The sequence below is a fragment of the Choloepus didactylus genome, chromosome 10 (genome assembly GCF_015220235.1).
Source record: "Choloepus didactylus isolate mChoDid1 chromosome 10, mChoDid1.pri, whole genome shotgun sequence".
In the NCBI taxonomy this organism is placed as follows: Eukaryota; Metazoa; Chordata; class Mammalia; order Pilosa; family Megalonychidae; genus Choloepus; species Choloepus didactylus.
This window is the reverse complement of record NC_051316.1, coordinates 119,858,560-119,873,512: the sequence shown is the minus strand read 5'-3', so window position 1 is coordinate 119,873,512 and position 14,953 is coordinate 119,858,560. Positions and strand designations below refer to the sequence as shown.

General features: G+C 38.0%; 1 protein-coding gene across 1 annotated transcript; it reads left to right on the top strand.

The window, feature by feature from the left end:
- Window positions 1-9,539: 9,539 nt before the first annotated feature.
- Window positions 9,540-10,442, top strand: LOC119505721 (olfactory receptor 13D1-like). Its single transcript, XM_037798606.1, has one exon. It carries the CDS (start codon window positions 9,540-9,542, stop codon window positions 10,440-10,442), a length of 903 nt encoding a protein of 300 aa, XP_037654534.1.
- Window positions 10,443-14,953: the final 4,511 nt, after the last annotated feature.

Sequence of the window (14,953 nt, the reverse complement as noted above, 5' to 3'; positions counted from 1 at the left end):
CACATCCCAAAGCAATTTGGGCAGAGAACAAAAATATATATTCTCCTCCTGAGGAGCTGGGGGAAAATGCGGAGGTGTTGGGCCTCCTCACCTGGATTGTTGCTGATGTTCTCACAAACATTGAGGACTGGCAGTTTGGTGTGCTGAGCCCTCTGTCTCGGGACTTGCCTTTAAGAAGTTTGTTACTGCAAAGGAGAGGCTAATCCTGCTTATAATTGTGCCTTAGGCTCTCCCCCTGAGTACCTATTTGTTGCTCAGATGTGGCCCTCTCTTTCCAGCTAAACTGATTTGGCAGGTGAACTCACTGCCTTCTCCGCTATGTGGGATCTGACTCCCAGGGGTATAAATCTCCATGGCAACACAGGATATGACTGCCGAGGTTGAATCTGGACTCGACATTGTGGGATTGAGATCATCTTCTTGACCAAAAAGGGGAGGCAAAATGAAAAAAAATAAAGTTTCAGTGGCTGAGGGATTCCAAATGGAGTTGAGAGGTCACTCTGGTGGGCATTCTTAAGCACTATATAGATAACCCTCTTTAGGTTTTAAGGCATTGGAATAGCTAGAAGTAAATACCTGAAACTATCAAACTGCAAACCATTTGCCTTGACTCTTGAAGATGATTGTATAATAATGTAGCTTACAGGGGGTGACAGTATGATTGTGAAAGCCTTGTGGATCACACTCCCTTTATCCAGTGTATGGATGGATGAGTAGGCAAATTGGGGAACAAAAACTAAATGAAAAACAGGGTGGGAGGGTGGGATGATTTGTGTGTTCTTTTCTACTTTTATTTTTATTCTATTTTTACTTTTTCTGGTATAAGGAAATGTTCAAAAAATAGATTGGGTGATGAATGCAAAACTATGATGTGTACTGTGAACAGTTGATTGTACACCACGGATGATTGTATGATATGTGAATATATCTCAATAAAGCTGAATTTAAAAAATAAAGAAGTCAATATCATTTATAATAGTATCAAAAGTAAATGAAATACTTAAATATGAATTTAACAAACTACTGGATCTATATGCAGAAAACAACAAAACGCTCATGAAAAATACTAAAGATTTAACTCATGCAGAGATAATCTGTGTTCATGGATTGGAAGATTTAATTGGATGGCATGTCAACTCTTCTCAAATTGAACTATAGATTCAACCCAATCCCAATCAAAATCCCAACAAGTTCATTGGACATACTAACAGACAGATTCTAAATTTTACGTAAGAAATCAAAAGTCCTTAATAGCCAAAATAATACTGAAAAAGAACAAAGTTGTAGAACTCACACTGTTTCATTTCAAGACTTATGGTAAAGGTGTAGTAATCAACACAGTATGGTGTTAGGTGAAAGAATAGGCATATAGATCAATAGAACAGAATAGAAAGCACAGAAGTAGACCCACATTAATAGAGTCAACTAATTTTTGACAAAGGCACAAAGGAATTCATTGGAGAAAGGAGAGTCCTTTCAGCAAATGCTGTGGAACAATTCATGCCACATGACTCTAGACACAATCCTTACACAAAATTAACATAAAAAGGATCAGACACCTACATCCAAAATTACAAAATTTATAGAAGAAAATATAGAAGGAAGTCTACATTAGTTTGAATTTGGTGATGAGTTTTTAGATACAACATCAAAAGTGTGATCCATGAAAGTGAAAAATGATAAGATGGCCTTTATTAAAACCAAAAATTTTGCTTTGCAAAAGATCATTTGTTAGCAGAATGAAAAGACAAACCCAACGAACTATAAGAAAACATTTGCATAGCATACATCAGATAAAGGATTTATATCAAATATAGAAAAATATTTAGCAATCAACAATGAAAGGCCAACAACCCAATCAAAAATATGCAAAATATCTGATTGCAGTGTGGACTTTAGTACATGTTGAGGCATCCATGTTGAGGGGTAGCCAGGCACAGGTGTCAGAGAGCAAGCATGGTGAGAAGGGCACCCAAGTGACAAGGGAGCCCTGGGAAGGGAGACCTAAGTTGGGTAAGAGGTGTCTTCTTAGACAATCAGCCTGGCATGGGTTGGGTGGACAGAAATGAGGGCTGGGAAGTGTCTGTGTAGAGTAGCCAGCACAAGTGCTGGAACTATGAGTGAGCTGAGTGGGGGATCCCTGGAAGAATGGGCATGATATTGGATAAAGAAGGCATCATCAATGAGGAGGAGACTTGCATGGCATGTTGAAACCCAAGTAGGGTGGGGATGGAATCCACATAGGGAGTGGCATGGGACGTCAGAGACCAGTGTGATGGGATGTGCACACATGCTGGGGTAAGGCTCACTGTGGGTAGCCCAAGGCCAGGTGAGGTGGAAAGGGTGTCCATGCAGAGAAGCAGGTCACTGCTTTATACTGGAGTGCAGGTGGGGTGAGCATCTGCATAGGACATTGACAGGTTATCAGAACCTAAACAAGGAGAGGACAGCGCATCCACCTGGGAGGGCTGATAGGCACAGAGCGTCAGAGCCTGTGTTAGGGGAGAAGATTTAAAAGTACAAGTGAGTTATAGAGGTCTTCTTTGCTGGGGGAGGAGGCAGCATAAAGTGCTGGAACCTGAGCAGGATAAGGAAGGAGTCAACATGGAATGGAGACCCCATGCAGGGTCAGAAGGTCCCCCCACAGGGAGGTTTTTTTTCCCATCTAGGGTTTGTCGGGTTGTCAGCGTCCAAACATGTTGAGGGGGGTGTCCACACAGGGGGTCTCTGGTATCAGGTGGAGTAGCATCTGCAAAGGAAGGCTTCCCAACAGAAGTTATCAGAATAGGAGCAGAGTAAAAGGAATGGCACACACTAGCCAGTAGAACCCATGCTCTGTCTTGCCCATGCTTTCCCAATCCCAGGCAACCACAGTTCTCATTTCTATCACCATAGATTAGTTTACCTGTTCTAGAGTTTCATGGAAATGAATTATACAGTATGAACTCCTTTGTTTCTGGCTGCTTATGTTCAGCATGTTTTTGAGATTCATCCGGTTCTGTATATGGGTAGTTCATTCTTTTTATGGGATTAAAGATAAAGCTGTGTATGCTTGGACTACTCTACATGACTCTTTTGTGGCCATTAGTTTTCATTTCTCTTGTTCTATATCTAGGAGTGGAATTCTGGGTATGGGTAGCGGGTAAGTACATGTTTAACTTGATAAGAAATGGCCAAACAGTTTTCCAAAATGGGATGTATAGTCTTAACATTCTCACCAGTGTATGTGTGAAGATTCCACATCTTTGCCTTTTGTATTGTCATTTTAATCTTAACAATTCTAGGTACTGCTGGAATAGGTATCTCATGCAGTTTTCATTGCATTCCCTATGACTTAGTCCAAGTGCTTTGAAGAGTGGATTTTGTCTGTTTTATTTGTTGCTGTATTTCCTGCACCTTAGAATAAGGTGGGGTGCCCAATTGGGAGCTCAGTGAAGATTTGTTGAATGATAAGATTCACTGTAGATATAAATAAATTAGAGTGGATTCAAGGTACTATACCAGAGAACCCTCTCTATGTATTGGAATTTGACTTTTCTTGCGGGGAGTGAAAAGGATTTCCTAGAATGAATTGCCTAGGAATCATATTTAACCACAGCCCCATTTTTACCCTCCCAAACTGACATTTTAATAGTCGTGAGATAACTAGAACTTGCCAGTGCTTTATTTACCCAAAAATTACTTCATAATTTTTTCAAAATACTTATGCCTTATGACTGTATGGACACATTTGAAACATTATAGACTTCTATAGCTTAGAGGGAAAAGGGGGAAAATTAAAAATAAAATTTATATAACTGATTTAAAATTATATTGGGTCTATGTTTTCCATGAGCACTTATTGATATGCTTAAAATACTTAAAGTGCAATACTGAAATGTGACATGAGTTTTCAAACAAACTATTTATTATTTAAAAAAAAGGCTGGGAATAGAGGTGTTAACTATAAGAATCTCTGTAGTAAAAGATTTCTGTCTAACTTGAAGGGAAAAATGTGTGCTTTAGGGGGGGGAAACTGCCATTGGTATAGCAAGACACTTGCGTCATCTGATTCTCATTCTGTTTGGGAGCCTATTTATAACTGATAGCACTGTAAATAAATTTTGGTCTATGGAATGCAAATTCTGTCTTCTCCAATTGACTTTCTTCCTCCTCTGTGGAAGATGCTAGCGTTGCCTCCATTTGCAAATTCATTTCAATATTCCCGATCTATAAATAGTTTGGTTAGAGTATCCTTTGAAACAGTTTATAACAGCTTGCAGTCTTCCTCATGAGTTTTTAAAAATCTAACATACATTATTTTTTTTTATCTGTATGAGAGTCCAATTTACATTTTGGAGAAAATCTTTAGTCAAATATTAGTTAACCAGTTAAATAATTAGCTCACATGAAAGAAGCATAAATTAAGCTCTGACTTGGGTGTGGTCTACCTCTATATCATCAGCAGAGACAGGATCCTTGGTTGAGGGGTTCTGGTTTATCTGTTGATTTTTTTCCCCACAAGCTGATCAGATTGTGAGTAGATAATTGAGATGATATTTGATCAGACACTGGGTCTTCATTCCAATATATATGGGATCTTACACCCTTTAGAAACAAAAGTTGTCTAGGGTAGGCTGCCTCTTGAATATTGTTTCTGTGCTTCAAAGTACATTTTAGACAGTTGGGCAGTTAAAAAAGAGGCCACTAACTCAGCACGTCCTCTGAGGGACTGTCCAAATCCTTCGAAATAAGGTGTCCTGGCAGGAGATTCTGGCCACAAAGCGGCCTGGACAAACTCTCTTCAGACCCAGAGGAGCCACCATGCCCAGAGGCCTGAGCAGATTTAGCTTAAGGCATCAGGAGCCCTAGGTCAGGTGGTAAAACAAATTCCAAGAAGCTCTTTGGGCAAAACTGTACCACCCCAATCTCTGGAACAGTCTTTCCAGGGAACACACCTCTCAGGTGCACACACTGTGTTGAACTAAGCATGATGCTTATCTTTCTCTAGGATCTGGATTCAGAGTGAGGACCCCTGTTTCTTCTTAATACTATGGGACCCACCTTCAGCAACTCTTACCACTCAGATGTAAGGGAAGTACCAATATAATGTATTTGTGGTTCAATTAAATAGTTACTCATACAAGGTGTTCAATTAACCTCTAAAGTAAGGCAGCTGGAGCACCCAAATGCCTCATCGACAGAAACAGTTGAGGAAGTCTAGGAGCTACCCCTGTATATACCTTGGTCAGAATCTGATAAGTCTCACAAACATCTTTTGAGTGTCTTAATGGTAGTTCCAGGATGGAATCTCTCAGATTGAAACTTTTCTGGCCTTGGCACAAATGATGAATTAACTTGTAAGCATTCTAACTGTGCCCCTTTTCTCACTCGGGTTTAAAAATATAATTTTAATCTTAATGTTGTTGAGCACTTTGCCATCTATCATCACTCTTTTCTTAATGTTCTTGATTAAAAACTAAAATTGGAACAAATATAAGCATTTAAAAATAGCTGAAAGATTGGGAATTAGGTGTATGAAGAGTGATACACAGGGAAGTGATTACAGCAGACCGACCATTGCATAGGTTCTTTATTGGATCCTTAGTTAACTAGGATGTGGCTTAGTATGCCAGGTATTAGTTGTGTTGGGGTTTCCCACATGATTGCGAATAGATAATTGAGATGTTATTTGATCAGAAACTTGTTCAGAAATGAAATCTTCATTACAATTGACATGGGTTTTTATGCTCTTTAAAACCAAAGTTGTTTAGAATAGTCTAGCTCTTGAATATTTTTTCTGTGCTTCATAATATGCTTTAAATGTGGCTTCTATGCAGACTGCAAAAACTTCAGCAACTTCTGCAACCAACTGCAATTACTGGAGTAACTCAATTCTGGCCTGGAGTTAGGCACAGCACACAGGTTCAGGGTGGTTTTCCACAGAACTGGCCTCACTCAGCTCCAGCCACAAATTTTCCAGTCCCCAGGGCCACTGACCCATCTGACCAACCAGCTACAGATTTGAGGGATCCCACTAAAGACTCACAGAAGTCACTGAAAGTGCTGTACCTACAATGAGAGTTTTGCGTAGTAAAAGGATACAAATAAGAAGCATCCAAAGAAGCGAGCACAGGGCCAGGTCCGGCCGGGTCTGAGAGGTGAGCATCCCTGTCCTCTGCTGGTGGAGTCAGAGCACCCCCCATCCTGGCACAGGGATGTGCTGATCAACTGTGAAAGCTCTTAAACTAGTATCAAAAGACGATGAAAATCACAGAGAAGTATTGATGTAAAGTGGCAAATGCTAATTAAAATTTATCAATGCCACAATTACATTGGTCTAAAGAAAAATATGTTTTACCCAGTATTAACAAAAAATATGAAAAATAAAAATAGTTTAAAGGAGTGGAATGACCATTCTTTTATTTAGGATTCTGTTAAGGTTGACCTAGTATTATTTATGCAATCAATAGAAAAACTCTTGGGGAAAGTTTGTTTTCTCAGAACTTTTTGACATAATCTTTGAGCTCCAATTTGTGCATAAAGCCATCAAGTACAAATACATTCAACAAAAACTCCAAGAGTTGTATGGCTGGGGAAGTCTTTGTGTTTTTATAAGTCAAGATAATTGGGTCTTTGGGATGTTCAAAAGTCAGAAACGTTATCCCTAGAGAATTCTAAGTTCCTGACTTACAACCTTAGGGACCAAAATGCTTTGTAAAAATAAGTGCTAAATTGACTTCAAAAGAATCTGAGTTTCTCTCAAGTTCATGACAACTTTAGGACAAACCATGGAAAAACTAGAGTTTCATAGTTGATCTTTATGGTTAATATGTTTACTTCCTTTATGCTGTCTTCCAATCAGGTAAAAATTATGTGATTTTAGCTATTCTTTCTCACATTTCTTTTTAGGAAACAGGAGAAAATCTCTTTCAAACTGAGGATCATCTGATTTCATCTGAAACATGCAAAAGAAATTCAAAATCCTAGAAAGTTTTTCTACTGTTGAATGGAATGGAATGATGTGGATGATTTTTAAAACTGTTGGAGGTAAGAGAAAAAGATTTTATTATAATTGTTTCAAAAGGAAAACATCCTTTCAAATATAAAGATTTTTGAACTTAGCTTGTTGTTTCTTGTGGGATTTAAAAAATTTGAATGGATATGTAAAGGGGGAAAAATTAAAAACCCATGCAGCATGTTATTTAATTTTTTAAAATATCAAAATAGTCCATGGAAGACTCTATTAAGAAAAAGTTGCTTCCAATGCATCAGACCTTTATAAATAATAGGCTAATGTCTACAGTATGCAAATATCCGGTTGACTAAAATAATAAGGAATAGTTTTCTGGAGAATGTATACATGTTGTTTTATATATAATTCATACACAAGTTATGTCCAATAAGGTTTTGAGGAAACATACATTAAAGATGTTTATAGTAAAAATAGGATTCAAACAAATAATAGGTAACAGAGGGGCGAGTAATTACAATGAACATTTCAGTCAGAGCCCCAGGCAGCCAAGACAGAAGAAGAAATATTAAATATCAGAGTTCTCATTTATATAATAATTAAATTCCACTACATCATACCTTAATTTCTGACACTAGAAATGAGAGGAGTTTTGGGTATAATTTTATCTGATTACATTGTTATGGAGAATGTCTTCATACATGGTTTACAAAAGAGGCAACATATTTATCATGTGATATTTATTATATTTATCCTTGAGGAAAGTGCACAGCATCTTTTTAAATTATGGTTTTTAATGAAATTTTTATGTAAATAATGGAACATGCAGTATCATGGTGAAATAGGGGCTGGGAATCAAAGATCTGCATTTAAATCACAATTCAGAGATTTAAGATACTGAAAGTTTTATGTAACCTTTGAAATCTCAAAGAAATCTCCTATGTGGAAAATAACATAGTGATATCCAGCAATTGGCTTATTTTGAAGATTCAAATGATGAAATTATAGAAGCATAATAAATACAAAAGCCTTACATAATATCAACTACCCTTAAGTTTGGGAGCTAAAATAACCCCTCTTTCCTCATGATCTAGCATCAGGGTCAATTCCCAACTGGAGTTTCCATGGGGAGCAGTATAATCTTTGCCAAATGACTGTCAGTGATAGAAACAGCAAATCCTACACCCTAACCACAGCCATTGTTTGAAAAATATGTCAGAACTCATCATTATTCATTTTCAGTAGGGATATATTTACAGTTGGGTAGAATATCATGAGGATTCAGAGATTTTTAAAATGACATTTTGTGTTTCATTTGCTATAAACAGAATGCCTCTCCTGCTAATATCTAGTCTTGAAATTTTTTAAATTGAAGTCATTTGTTCCATGCTTTTGAATGCAGAACTTGGGCACTTGAAACTGACCAAAATTCCTTCTTTAGAATAATATTAGCCCTAACATCACCTAAACAAGAGGAGGAGGAATGGCTTGCATAAGTACAGGGATACAAAGCATACTCATCTGCATGCAATTTTTTTGGCTTGTATATCTAAAATCTAAAGTTGGCAGTAACTGCACAGGAGTCTCACCAGAGTGGCAGTCTACTATCCAATTCCTATGGTGCAGACAGCTGAGGCACCGGTAGTGCTCTCCATGGTACTTGATGAAGATGGTCTAAGAGGCCTTGCTACATTTGTGTAGACAAGCAGCACTGGCATCACCTGGGAACATATTTAATTAACACAGATATCAGGCCCCACCTCATATCTGCTTTCTTAGAATCTGCATTTTTCAAAGATTTTCCAGGTGATACATCTGCATACTAAAATCTGAGATGAGCTTGATTAGATCAGTGGCTCTTGTCCTCAATTACACATTAGAATCAGTTGGAGACAATTACAAAGACTGATGCCTGATCCCCACTCCTTAGCCAGTTTTCATAATTTTTGCGAGAGCCATGAGGTACAGTTTTTAAAAAGGTGGATTTAAAGTGAGAAAACCTAGATTTGAATAGCAGCTCACGCACTTACTATGACTATAGATTAGCTTATAACCTTTTCAACTTCACTTTCCTCACAGAATTATAGTGAGGATAAAATGAGTAAGGGACATGAATGTATTTCTAAATAATAAAACCCTAAGCAAATGTCATTGCTATTGATTGTTACATAATAAAATTGAAAAAATATTTGTTAAATGAATAAATCCTACTCTCTCCATAACATTGGCTTTCAAGGTGGAGTTTCGGAATCACTTGAATTGCAAATAATAGATGCTCATTAAAATGCAAATTGTTCTGCCTTTCCTCAGCCCTTGTTCAACACCATCTCAGGAAACAGAATACAGAAATCTGCATTTTAAGAAGCTACCCATGTTAATTATTACTTGCCTGTGATCCACTCCCTAATGAGTTAGAAGAGGAATCCCCAAAGCTACTAAGATCTGTTACCACCACAGCAGCTAGCTGACACACTTGTTGTCCCTTCTACTCCAGTTACATCTTACTTCATATGATAACTCTGTACAGACTCAGTAAATGCACATGCAGGTTTTTTCTTCTGTCTTGCTCCAGGAATAACAAAGTAATATGGAAAGGACCAACTGGACAACTGAACTTGAGTTCATTCTGCAGGGACTTTCTGAGTGCCCCAGAATTGAAAAGGTCCTTTTTGTGATATGCTTGGTGATGTATCTAGTAACCCTCCTCGGGAACAGCACCTTGATCACCCTAACGCTCCTGGATTCCTGCCTCCACACGCCCATGTACTTCTTCCTTGGTAATCTTTCCTTTTTAGACATCTGGTTCACCTCCTCTTTTATCCCTTCAATGCTGATACACTTCCTATCAGAGAACAAGACCATATCCTTCATGAGATGTGTTGTTCAAATGTCTGTCTCTTATGCTATGGGGTCCACAGTGTGTGTGCTCCTGGCAGTGATGGCATTTGACTGTTACATGGCCACCTGCAACCCTCTGAGGTACCCCAGAGTCATGAGCAAGTCCCTGTGTGTCCAGATGGCGGCTGGGTCCTGGGCACTAGGCTTTCTCAACTCACTGACAGAAACTCTGCTCACCGTACGGTTGGCCTTCTGTGGAAGAAATGTCATTAATCATTTTACTTGTGAAATATTGGCCTTTATCAAGCTGGCTTGCACAGATATTACCTTGAATGAGATTGTAATCATGCTGGGCAACGTAATATTTTTGCTTACTCCATTACTGCTGACTTGTATCTCCTACATGTTCATCCTTTCTACTGTACTGAGAATCAATTCAGCTGAAGGAAGAAAAAAGGCTTTTTCCACCTGCTCAGCACACATGACAGTGGTGACTCTGTATTATGGGACAATCCTCTTCATGTACATGAAGCCAAAGTCCAAAGACCCCACTTCTGACAAACTGATTGCTCTGTTCTATGGAATTGTCACTCCAGTGCTGAATCCTATCATTTATAGCCTGAGGAACATGGAGGTGCATGGGGCTGTGTGAAAATTGATGAGTAGACACTGCTTCAGGAGGAAAGGATGAGAAACCAACACCTTTGAGTTCATGCGCAAAATAAGCTCAATATTCTGCGATGAGGGTTTTAAACATAATAAGACAAAATAAATGAAGGTAATATAAAGAATCACAAACTTTCCGAGTTAGAAATTTCTAGACTGATCATCTAACTTTATTACTTCATGAAAATGACCATGATCCCATAAAATGTAGGGGCCAGCTGCCCAAGAAGTACCAGCAAACTTATGGGACCAAGAAAAACTATTTGAAATTAAGCCTTTCCAAGAAAATCCAAGATATTCAGATACTTAAATAAAACACCTATTTTTCAGTCCTCTCTGTTTGGAAAGCTATTTGATTTTATGATTTTTGTTTATTGTTGCTCTTTATCCTACCCAGTGACCTGATGTGGCCCCAACCTGCATTTCCAGTTAGTACTTCACCTCCTTTCCCACATTTCCCCCACCCCCTTCTCACATACTGTGTTCCATTCACGGTGTAGTTACCTAATCATTTCATGTTCTTTCTTACCTAAGGACAACTGCATGCTATTTCCTCTGCATTGTGGCATTTATTCTCCTTCTCTAGTGAAATCCTAGCAGTCTCAAAAGAGACTGGTCAAGTGTCACTCCTCTTGAAGCCTTCCAACACACCCCCAGAGTTAGTTTACTCTCTTCCCCAGGAGGTGTGTATTGTCCATGTGACCCAAAAAATACTGTTTACCTCTAGCTCCCATTCTTTATCAAATGATGGTGAATGTATTTACTCTTATGTTTCTCTGTGTAGTTGAAAGGAGAACAATTAAATTAAATGAATGTTCACATACAAATGTGAGATAGACAGATAGATATAGATATAGATATAGACATATAGATAGTCCAGCATTTTGCCTAGTACATAACAAATTATTAATAAATGAGGTCTCCCTCCATTAGGTCACAAAAGCCTGGAAACCCTGGATCATTGATAGATGGTCCACTACTGATTATCACATTTTAATGAGGCCATTAGATTTGTGTCACTCACCATTCTGGCTCTCCTCTTCTACTCCCAGTCTTTCCAGAGGCTGATATGAGCTTTCTGACACAGATCACTACAAATATTCATATCTTTCTTCATTTAGGCTTCTATTGCTTCTCCAAGAACTTTATCCTCATGGCTTGTCAAGACTTTATGCGCCCCTGTGTAAAGCAGCCAGCCCAAATCCTCTCCACATTTGCTGGGTCCCCACATCATGGTTACCCCCTCAGTGTCTCTCAGTGCGGAACTTCACATGATGCCTTGGTGAAGAAAAATCAAGGCCACCTGGAAAGAACTTCCTCATCTCCTGCACCTCTTCCCTTTCTATATTTCCATAGAGACTCTGAAAGAGAAAACTCCCATTCTCAAGGGGAAAATGTCCACTAAAGTCTTCTAGAAATTCTTCCTTCCCTTGTTTCTGAATGTACACATCCTCACACTTTCTCCTGCCACCAAAGCAGCTTCTGACCTCCTTTGGTGATTGCACATTTTCCTTCCACCCTAAAATAGTGTGGACATGAGGCTGCCGGCTAAGCCCACTGCTTCCCTCACCCATGGCATTTGATCACCTTATGACTATACAGTCATGACCTCCACCCAGTCAGCAGCCTCTGCTCTTCTCTCTCCAACTTTATTCTTGTAAGTACAAAAACTTGCTAGACATCTTCCTAAGTGATTTGTTCTTACTTCAGACTCAATACATTCATAACTGAAATTCCTAGTTTCTCAGCCCATTTGCTTACATGATTTTACTGTTACCTTTATAAGGAATGTAAGTTCCTTCCCCCTCAATTTGAAAGCATTACAAGATAACCAAGCTGTCAGAGACCATTCTTCCTTATTATGTCATCTATATTGTGCTAACTATGATCAGGAAATATTGGGAAAAGGGGTTCTGCTACAGATAAGAAGGAAAATACCATGGCACACTACAATCTGCCATAAAGACAAGGAGGAAAGTGAATAAACTAAAAATGTACAGATTTTGGGGGGTGTGTTTTTAGATATCAGAAAGCATTAGCTGCTAGATGCAAAGATAGTACAGGATCTAAATTCTAGTGGCTGGTAAACCTTCCTAGGGGAGCAGAGATGGAGCTTTTTTTTTTTTTTTTTTTTTTTTTTACCCTGAAGGCATTTACCAAATTTGGGCATTGCTAGGAGGGAAATACTGAGGGAGCAAAGAAAATCCAGCAGGACTTTCAATGGTTTTCATGACAAATTGGTCTAGATCTACCATCTTGTTGTTGATTTTCCATCTGTCCCATCTGATTTTTGTTACCATTTCCCTCTTTTTATGCCTGCTTTTGATGTGATAATTTTTTTATTTTTCACTTAATTGTTTTGCTGGCTTATTAACTCCTTGTTTGTTTCTTTAATGATTCCTTTAGTGTTCATAATATGAATACTTAATGTGTCACAGAGTGTCTTCAAGAAATATTACACCATTTTATGTATAAAAAAGAACCTTACAATAATATATGTCCCTCTCTACCTGCAGTATTTGTGATGTTATCATACACTTTAATTCTACATATGTTAAAAATGACACACACCATTGTCATTATTTTTTCTTTAATGAAATTATTTTTAAAGATTTTTTAAAGAAGAAAAAGCTTTTCGTCTTTTATCATATTAGCCATTTCCTTTATGCAAACAAAATTTCCATGTGATACTATTTTTCTTCGGCCTGAAGATTTTTATTAAAATTTACCCTACTGTGGATTTTCCACCTATCTTACATCTGGAGAATCTTTTTTTTTTTTTTTTTACTTTGAAAGACACGCTTTGGATATAGGCTTCTAGGTTGACAGTTTTTTTTTTTCCTCTCAGTACATTAAAAATGTTGCTCCAATGTCTTCTGGCTTGATGTTTCTTAGAGAAAGTCTGTCATTTTTATCCATGTTCTTTTCTAGATAGGTAATGTTTCTGGATTTATGAAATTTTATTATGTTTTTCCTTTGAATACTTCTCTTCATGTTTCTTATCCTTCAAGTCATTGAGATTCTTATGTCTGTGATTTTATAGTAATCACTGAATTTTGAAAATTTCCATTCATTATTTTTTAATATATTTTCTGCCCCTTCACAGTGGCATTTTTCCTTTAAGGATTCCACTTACATGTATATCAGGCCATAGGATGTTTTCCCACAGCTAATTGATGATATTTTCACTTTTTCCATCAGTTTTCTCTCTGTGCTTCATTTTGAAGAGTTACTATTATGATTATAACCTCACTAATCTTTTCTCTTGCAGTGTTCAATTTGTTGTTAATCCCATCCAATGTATTTTTCATGTTGGATGTATTAGTCATCTCTGGATCTTAGATTTTGTCTTTTTAAAACTTATTCTCTCTATATTTTATGTTGTATATCTCTAGATAACTTTTTAATGCCTTGTCTAGTAATCTTATCACCAGTGTCATTTCTGTTTGGATGCCAAATATTAAAAATCTTACTTTGTTGGGTGCTAGATATATATGTATTCCTATAAATAATATTGAGCTTTCTGCTGGGGAACAATAAAGTTACTTGGAAATAGTTTTAATCCTTTTGCATCTTGCCTTTAGGCAAGACCAGAGACTTTAGTCTCAGGCTAATTTTGGCTCACTCATGAAGAAATATACTTCTGAGTCCTCTACCTGATGCCCAATAAATTACAGGGCTTTTCTTTTCTGTCTAGTGGAAATAAAAAATATCTACAGCCTTGTGTGAGCTCTGAGAATCAATCCTTCTAATCTAAAAGGGTGGTTCTTCCCCTGGCCTCAAGTAGTTTCCCCACATGTCTATAAGTACATGATCGGTACTTGGCTGAAGACTCAAAGGGTATCCTCTTCTGATCACCAGAGCTCTTCTTCTGTACAGTTTCCTCCTCTCTGTCATTTGTCTCTCTGCACTCTAGCTGCTTTGGGCTCCCTGGCCTCTCAAATCCATCGCCTAAATTCAAGGATAGCACCCACTGCCACATGGCTCTCCTTTCACTGTGCTGTTGCCTAGAACCTCACTCCAGCAGCAAGCTGGAAAAATTATAGGGTTTGCCTCCTTTTATTCTCTTTTCTCAGGCATCACTGTCCTGTGCTGATTTATATCCAGTGTTAGAATTTTGTTTTTCATGTTTTGTCCATTTTCTTAGTTGATTCAGGTAGAATATAAATCTGGTCTCTGTTTCTCCATCTTGGTCCAAGACAGAATCCAAATCCTCCTCACCTATCTATCTTCTCCAGTGGGAATTTTTAGTACATTACAGTGTAAGTGGCTGTGAGCAATGACTGGGAAAGAGATGGAGGGGTGGTGGAAGACAAGAAAGAGAGAGAGATTGGTCTCCTGGGGTATCTTATGCACATATCCCTTAGTACTGCCAGAGGAATGGCCCTGAACTGGTGATACTGTCAGCACAGGCTTTGCTCTCAAGATATCTGGAACCAGAAGGAAACTAAAGCAACAGTTCAGCCAGGATCCAGATAAAAAAACTGATTAGGTCAA